General features: G+C 33.2%; 1 protein-coding gene across 1 annotated transcript; it reads right to left on the reverse strand.

Annotated features, from left to right (window-relative positions):
• Positions 1–4,556: 4,556 nt before the first annotated feature.
• On the reverse strand, positions 4,557–8,722 carry LOC132716589 (uncharacterized). The gene is made up of 4 exons (XM_060699893.1): positions 7,851–8,722; positions 7,230–7,266; positions 6,564–6,662; positions 4,557–5,324 (listed from the first exon to the last, which is right to left on the reverse strand). Exons 1-4 carry the CDS (start codon positions 7,995–7,997, stop codon positions 4,927–4,929), a joined length of 681 nt encoding a protein of 226 aa, XP_060555876.1. The 5' UTR covers positions 7,998–8,722; the 3' UTR covers positions 4,557–4,926.
• Positions 8,723–9,320: the final 598 nt, after the last annotated feature.

Consider the following 9,320-nt stretch of genomic DNA (forward strand, 5'->3'; position numbering starts at 1 on the left):
TGCGCATCGACAACGAAGATGACAACGATATCTCTATTATAGTCGCATGTGACAGTACGCACTAAGCAGTTGGCAGTAAGCATAATGTGAGTTGCAATAATTTGTGTTCATATTATGACAGCAGGTGTCGCTTTGTCGGTACATCCCGTTATTTTCCGGATGATCCCGTATTTTGGCACATGGAGTAAAACAAAGTTACGTCCCCTTTATACAGGGACGTATAGTTGGGGACTGACATGTAAAGGAAAACAAGAGAACACGATGACAGACGAAAAGTGCGTGTTTTTGAATATTCCGCCAGCATGTGGAAAAAATGTTATAGATGTCTCTAGTAACTCATCCTACAAGTGGCAACTCACCTCTTATACAATTGTTTACATTTTTTTGAGCGTGTGTGATAGTCGTATGAGCAATAATGAAATTGAATTTTAAGATATATTATGCTCAAACTTACGGTGGCACAAAGGTGACATGTGTGTTTTTATTTATCTCGTGCGCACGAGAGACGGTGTCGTGGCCACGGGTTACTAAGTCGTGGCCACGAGATAGTTAAGTCGTGGGAACGAGCGAGTTACTAAGTCGTGGCCACGAGATAATTAAGTCGTGGGAACGATATGACTAAGTCGTGGCCACGAGTTACTAAGTCGTGGCCACGAGATAAATAAGTCGTTGGAACAAGTTACTATGTCGTGGTCACGAGAAAGTTTAGTCGTGGCCACGAGAAAGTTAAGTCTTGCGAACGAGATAAATAACCAATCAAATTACACTATTTATATGAATTTTCCTAACGAGGATCCTACTTCTCCTGTCCGTAAAAGTGCCATTTATACAAGTTATTGATTGGTCAAAGATTTAGCGTCATTGTGACCCTGATTTCTGACCAAATTGACCAAAAATTATTAGGTGTCATCTACTGATCTTTTTAGGTTATATCATTTATATCATTCATCAGACAAGGAATTTACATGAAGTGTCATGTTTATCTGACCCGTGACCTCAAACATCCTTATGGGGTATCTACTGTCCATGGGCAATGTCCCTACCTAATAAAATAAACCAGGACTAAGTCCCTCTCAAGTGATGGTATAAACTTTTTAAACAGGCCGTTGTACGTACAAAATGACCAATTCTATCATAGAATTGTCCCAACAAAGGGCTATAACTTAGTCAAATTAATGTCTGATTTATGGGCCTTATGATCCTAAAGATATGTATCAAGTTCAAAGTGAACACTTCAGTATTTTCAAAGATTAATGTTGCACGTAAATCTTTAAACAAAAATTTTCTAAGTTTAAAAAATCATGGTGTAATCTGATTTAATTATCTCGTCTGCACGACTTAGTTATCTCGTTCCCACGACTTAAACGACTTAGTAGCTCGTGGCCGTGACATAGTATCTCGTGGCTACGATATAGTATCTCGTTCCCACGACTTAACTATCTCGTGGCCAAGTATCAGTAACTCGTGGCCACGACCTAGTACAGTACATACTTGATTTTTTTTCTGTAAAATAAAATAAATATAATTTGGCTTCACACAAATATTGTGCTTTAAATCCTTTACACTGTAAGTGGGCAGTATGAATATACATATAGTGTTATTACAAAAAAATATATGGAAGTTTCTTTTAAAGACAGGCACAACTTTACTTGACCCGTAATAAGGAAAGCAGATTCCTATACATCATGTGTATGTGTTTTTATTTAAATAAAACATATTTAGTGAGAATTTTATAGATTTCAATAAATTTCTGTGATAAAAATATGTTACTGAAAGATGTGCATAGTATATCATTAAGCACAAATGTATGTGAATGTGGTGGTGTGTGCGGGATGTCTGATCTATAATCAGACACACATATGCCCAACATTTGAGCCACGTCACGACAAAACCAACATAATGGGTTTGCGACCAGCATGGATCCAGACCAGCCTGCGCGTCCGCGCAGTCTGATCAGGATCCACGCTGTTCGCTTTCCAACTCTTTTACAAGTAGAGAAACTGATAGCGAACAGCATGGATCCTGAATAGATCGCGCGGACGTGCAGGCTGGTCTGGATCCATGCTGATCGCAAACCCATTATGTTGGTTTTGTCATGACGCGGCTCGATTGTAATTGACTAAGCACATATATATGTTACAAAAACAAACAACTTCCTTCTTTCCTTATTATACATGTATATTTTAATGTGTTACATACCTATTCGCCACTATTAGTGACATTTATTAAGTTAAAAGGCCAATAATGTTTGCTTTTTAATGTCCAAGTCATTAGATAAAGACCTTCGCAGCACCTAGGCAGGTGCTTAACAACTGGATGACAGCATTATATGTTTCGGTAAGGGAGTACACTAAGAAGACTATTGCATGAAACTGACACGTATATATTCCATCCCAGCTCATGAACGTATATTTGGGGGTAGGTGCAGCCCTTAAGCCAGGGCCTGAATCCGCCACTGTACGTATAACTGCCCCATTGAATAACTGTTTACGAGCATATTTTTTCTATTAGACTGTATACATATATAAAATTATATTGCATAATCCTTTACTACTTGTATTTATATTCTTTCAACTGCAATTTATGTATTAAGCGCTTAGTACGTATTTATATATACATGTACGCAGTATCTATACGGAAAATTCCGATGATAGGCGAATCGTGGAAAAATTCCGTTGATATCGATAACAGAGTTCTCGCCCCTTAACAGTTCACAAATCGCTAGACATAGTTTAAATTGTTTATCATAATGTAAGATGATCAAACATAATCCACAAAGCCTCAGACACCGAGCTTTATTAAGCAATAATGGATATAAGCAAAAGCTAATAGTAATATCGCCATGCGAGCTATAAATCAAATAAGTCACATTTTAACAAAATCCACCAGGGAACAAAAAATAGTCAATTTTAAATGACTTCTACATAAAAGTAATACAAAAAAACTAAACCTTAAATGGTTTGTATAGAACATGAAGAAAGGTAGCTTATACATAAAGGTATATGACGATAACATTTTAGTATTCCAAATGGCTTGTTCCAGTTTAATAGTTATCACTCAATGAAAGAATTGGTCGCTACGAAATAATGAAAAATGGAATCCAGCATAATGCAAAGTTTAAATATCATAAAGCAAGATGGTATCTAGCATAATGCAAGTTCTAATGTCATCAAGCAAGATGGAATCAAGCATAATGCAAGTTCCAATGTCATCAAGCAAGATGGAATTAAGCATAATGCAAGTTCCAATGCCATCAAGCAAGATAGAATAAATGCTTTAATTCTGTTCCATAGATTTTATTTTTACTTGTTATGAACCCGACATACTTAACATATTCTTACACAACTATATATATTTATAATAGATAATTATACAAAGAAAACTTTAACATGACACAATGTTAACATTGTCTACAAAGGATGATATTAAAAACAAAGTTCTACAAAGAAATGAAAAAAAAAATAATTATAATACTACAATGAACTTGAACATATTTACAGACATAATGCAAACGCATAATCAACAAGTTGTATCTCACAATGTGTATCTATATAATGTATATGACTATATTAAAGATTCTAAGGTCATTGTAAGTAAATGTAAAGGCATGTATTAACAAGTTCTACAAAGTTTCTTAATACAATCAAAGTAAGTAAATGTATAATAATCAACAGTAAACTAGTGAATGATAAGGATACAACATATATTCAATATCACAAAGTTTTTACATAAACTTAAATCTAAGTTAAGATTTAATCCCTTATTTCTTAGTAACAATGTTGATGAAGATTCCTTATGATTACAGATACACTTCCTTAGAAATATTATGCAATATTATGTAATGGTTATACATGTATAACCAAGAAGTTTATATAATGAAATAAAAGATGAGAATTTAAACTTTGAAAAAATGTCTGAAATAAGCAAATTCATTTGTGTTTCTGAGGAACATATGTATTGTACAGTGTAGTTACACTACAGGTATAGACAATTTTTTGTGTAACTTAAATGTTATTCGAAAGAATACTAAAAACATAATGTCATTATCAATTTATATATATATTTATATATAAGTAAAATCTCTAACTTGCCGTATATAAGCAAAAATGCTAATTTTAAATATATCAAACAAAACAATGGAAGTGACGTAACGTCAATGAACGACGCCCGCCGTGGCGTTGGTTGCCGTCTGCCGCGTTATTCTTTTGTATTAACTCCATACGGTCTATAGGTTCTTAATTTATTTTTCCACAAATTTTCTATTGTTTTTTCTGTATTGTTCATTCCCGTATAGCTTTTCCAGCCCCATTATTGAAAAATCATTTACTGTGTGGTCGTTCGTATAAAAATGCGCCGCTAACGGATCGTTGTATTTGGTTCGTATTCTGGATAAATTAAGAAGGTGCCTTTGGTACAACGTATCCCCTGTTTCTCCAACATAAATATAACGTTCGCAACGCTTACAATAAACTGCATACACAACATTCGTAGATTTGCACGTGATCTGATTTCGAACCTTATACGAGGCCCCGTTCACACCAATGAATTATATATACATGTATATATATATATAATTATTATTATTATGTTTAATAGTAAAGATAAGTCTAGTTAGCGAAGTTCTGACATTTATTTTGTTTTTGTGTTTTGTTTTTCTTTAAGTTCATTGTTGTAACTATAATACAAATCAAGTTTTGTTTCTATAACGTCTTTATTTGATCATTGATCTCATTATCATTATTGTGATTTACATGTCATTTAATATGACCCTTGATTGAAAAAATAGTTATTCTATTCTATTTTATTCTATTCTATTCTATAAGCAGTTGTTAGTTAGAATCAAATTTTACAACACATTAAAAAATGTGCATAATGTTAGCTGCCATTTAAGTTGTCAATCTATTGAAAGATTTTAAAATACTGCTTTTATATTTCATGAATACTAAAATGATCACTCCCATTTCCCATTGAAAGTAAATTCGGATGTGAAAAGGCCACATAAATCTTTTCATTTTCCTTCAGCTTAAAGGATGCACCAACGTTGATTGATTGTTCACTTTCTTCATCAGGTATTTGACACACGGAATGGATATTCTCAACAATAATGAGCTCACTTCTTTGTTTCACAGGGACATGAATAACCTGAAGTTTCACAAATTTGTCCACATTCTCAGAAAAACTTCCGACATTCATTCTGATTGTAAGCTGTACATTAATAAAGTAATGACCGGATTTCTTGATAGAAATCGCCCCTTCTTCGTCAAGATATTGTACATCTCTGCCGAACCTAAAATCTGACTTCCAGAATATCTTTGAGCTTTCACCTGGAATAGTAAAGAATATACTAGTATCTATGGTGATGTGAAAAATGCAATGGTTGTTTTCCTGCTTAAAATATAAAGCAGCCTTCAGTTTTTCTAAAGGTTAAACAATTATGTTAGTATTAGATAATAATTGTTAAATCGAAAGACTTAGAGTGGGCAGTGAAATTAGCAGACAAAAAATACGTAAACAATAAGGAAACTTCTCGATACCTCTATTCTCCTGCTCCGCTCTCTATACATGTATTTAAATTACTAAAATCAAGCATTTCCAAAAATGATTAGAATCGTTGTTCAGCAATGAATATAGAAATAATATTTCATTTCTTGCCAAATACATTTATTGTGTGTGGTCAGCACATAAAGCCAACCAAAGTTCTTGATTGCTCAGTTAGATTCTAACATATTTGTTTTAGTTCTGGGTCAGAATGTTGGAGATATTGCCCATAAGACAAATATTGCAATAACTAAACGCGTAGTACAGTTAGTTAGACTACATGCGCTACTTAATCAGTGCATCAATCGGCAAAATTAATAAGCTTCTTGCGTAATTCACAGTTTCTTGCTAAACATTTAAAATGATGTCTGTGAACATTCTATAAATGGAATTTATGTTCTATACTCCGTCCACTGCTTTGCGATTTTTTTGTAGCAAAAACATATTGCAATTTGCTGTGTTTATCCTGCAAGAGACTAAAGACTGGTACTGAGTTCGTACATTGATAATGGTATTTTTCAGTTGTAGGAAGAAGTAACCCGACAAAAATGGCGGTTTGGCGAGTCCATTTAAACATCCCTCATTGTAGTTTTTTACGTCCATTTTGTTATCATGTGATACTGAATTATTCGCTTTGATTGGCTAAAGGCAGGGAGTGTACTTGTAGAATTGTTAAAATCTTGTTTCGTGTATATATTGCCGTTCAGGAACGGCGATAATAAACGAAATGTGTACCATGGGTTCCGACAATATGTAAACTTATTTATACGGCTCCTGTTATTAATGAACTATATCAAATGATATTTTTATCAAAGCATGCAGTTATGTTGTAGCTTTTATTTCTAATTCGTTATATAGGTCATAGAAAGCTTATTTGGCACGTGTTAAAGATTGGTTATCATATATATTCGCGTACAGCTGGATTTATGTAAACTTATAACTTTTACTAAGCCAAAAAAATATGTCAAAATATTGATATACTGATAATTCAGACGTGGAAATGTTAAATATGTAAACAGTTTTACCTGACATTAATCTGGCTCCTTTGAACTTAAGCTGTATTTTTGATATGTTTCTTTCCTCAATTTCACAGTTGAACATGGTTAGATTTGATAAGTTATGTTCTGAAATAATAATAATAATAATAATTATAAAAATGATAATGATAATTTTTGCCATTGGGTATGAACTATATCATTTGCACATTTAAAACGATACACAAATCAAATGAACTTAAACATTTTAACATAGCAACTTGACAAAAATGTAAAGGTCAATAAAAGAAAACTAAAAGCTTCAAAAATAGTGGCATAACCTTGGCTGTGTGCAATGTAAGTTGTTATAACAGACATGATTGAGTATCATCTCATTGTGAGAAAATTAAAATTCACAAATGAATATTATATGATGATATACTAAATAATCTGTGTGATCTCAGGAATTCTAACAAGATGAAAATAAGTCCTGTACTTATAGAAAAAAACTTGAATTTTCTGTTTATTTTTTTCTCTTTTTTAACATTAAAATTTGAAAGACTTCCCCTTAATTGTTGTGTATAAGCTGGATAAAAATTTTGAACACAGAAGTCCGCCTAAACACAAGAAAAAATACGGAAAATGAAAATAACGCATTTAATTTATAATTTATGTTTTCAATATTATATGTTAAGTATAAAATAAAATGTAATATACCAGGGTTTGCATCTTTGTCGTATCTTGCTTGAGTCATCTACAAAACATCATTGATTAAAGTAGATAGAAAACGCTCACAATGTTAAAGACCTGTTAATAACTTGATAATGCTCAATAAGATAATTCAGATCTATTACTTTAACTATTTTAAAAAGCTAGAAAATATATAGAAAGATACAAAGTGTTAATGTTACGATATATAAATGTTCTTTCGGAAAAGTTCAATTTATTTTATAGTTTTGTTTGTTTTGGGTTTTACGTCGCCCGACACAGTATAGGTCATATCGCGACGTTCCAGCTTTACTGGTGGAGGAAGACCTCAGGTGCCCTTCCGTGCTTTATTTCAGGCACGAACGGGTACCTGAGTAGAACCACCGACGTTCCGTAAGCTAGCTGGATAGCTTCCTCACATGAAAGAATACAAAGTCCCTGTCGGGATTCGAACCCACAGAGGTGAGGGGCAAGTGGTTTGAAGTCAACGATCTTAATCACTCGGCCACGGACGCCCCTAATTATTATTATAGAGCAAATTTTATGATATAAAAAGGAAACAAAAAAGAAAAGAAATTAATAAAAGAAAAAAACAAAAGAAAAACAGTAACACTTTTATACGCTGATTACCTTTGACACAATAGCATCTATCGCCTTACTAGCTTCAACGCAATAAGACCCGTCAATTTCAGTCTCCCCTATCTTGGATTTGAGATGTTCAGTCCATTCAGAATTTCCTGTTTTATTGTCAATGTTCTCGGTGTCGAAACAAAACATCGTTTCAGTTTGTCTTGGCAGAAACCGTTTCACTACTAAAGGTATCAGTACAAGTATAAGGCATGCTGCTAACACAACCAGTATGACAAATAACCTTTTTTTTTACCTGAAATAAAGACGCCAGGATGGTATCATCATGGCCAGTAATATCATTAGTATCAACAAACTAAGAGATTAAACCGTAAATAAATACCATTCAAAGAACTTAAAAAATTAAAAGAATACTTTTTGCTGTGAATCAGATTTGATATTTTATTGGATAAAAGATGTATGTTTTGTGTTCAGCTTTAAATGGACTCGTATACAAACATGTCCATTAACGTAATTAAAATAATTGAAAAAAATGAAGTAAACACTACAGTTTCTGTTATTCAAATAACACATTTCATCTCAATAACCATGAAAACGGTTTATGAAATTACTTATAGTATTCGTGTGTTAATGCTTAATGAAAAGCGATGTCAATACGCCTAGTATATCTGACTTACAAGTTTGTTATAGCCAAAATATGTCGAACCTAATTTTCTAGGCATTCTAAAGCATTTTTAAATTTATGCTGGCTGATAAAACCTTCACCCTACATTATATTTATACTAAATCTAACAAAAAATTGCAAAATTGAATGACAAAAAGAACGTTTTATGTATAAGCAGTCTAGCTAAATAATGATTTACAGGACGACTCTAAGTATGCAAAGAAAGGCCTCAACAGACTGTAGGATTTAGTTGTACAACAGTAATTAGATATTATGATGTACAATTCTCAAAGCAATACAACACTTGCCTTCAGACTGTAATTCTGCATTGTATGAATCATCAGGTCCCCCCCCCCCCAAAAAAAAAAAAACAACAACAAAAAACAAACAGTTCCCTCCCCACTTATCCCTTACATACTTTACTCTCTCAAATATTTTTTCTCCATGACTAATGATTGAAACTACTCGCTTTTTATAAGAAAGTCTATAATTGTCACAGGGAGAGATTTATGTGCAGCCTGACCGGGACTCCAACCTGGAAAACCCGGAATACCGTACTGCGGCTCTACTGACTGAGCTATCCAGCCGCTTACAAGCTACCTCCCCTTAATAGTGAACAGTTCAATACCGTGACATTATCATTTTCTATATAATTTGGGACTCGAACATCCTACAACTTTTGGTCTCCTGAAGAGTTTTTTTCAACATCATTTTTACCCCATCTTACTACATTGTTTACATTTTAGTCCTAATTGTTCAAAAATTTCATTCATTTTCATTCATTAAACACATTATCAGGGGATAATTGGGAAATATATCATCTGTCATCATGGGAGGTCTGTACAAGT

The sequence above is a fragment of the Ruditapes philippinarum genome, unplaced genomic scaffold (genome assembly GCF_026571515.1).
Source record: "Ruditapes philippinarum isolate M1 unplaced genomic scaffold, ASM2657151v2 ctg4945_1_1_1_1, whole genome shotgun sequence".
Lineage (NCBI taxonomy): Eukaryota > Metazoa > Mollusca > Bivalvia > Venerida > Veneridae > Ruditapes > Ruditapes philippinarum.

Bases quoted from the DNA above. Each gene is read 5' to 3' on its own strand.
- LOC132716589 (XM_060699893.1), bottom strand. From the start codon at position 7,997: ATGTTTTGTTTCGACACCGAGAACATTGACAATAAAACAGGAAATTCT. The intron at 6,663-7,229 runs GTATATTACATT...TTATTATTTCAG, and splicing joins CGACAAAGATGCAAACCCTG to AACATAACTTATCAAATCTA. The intron at 5,325-6,563 runs GTAAAACTGTTT...TTACTATTCCAG, and splicing joins AGGAGCCAGATTAATGTCAG to GTGAAAGCTCAAAGATATTC.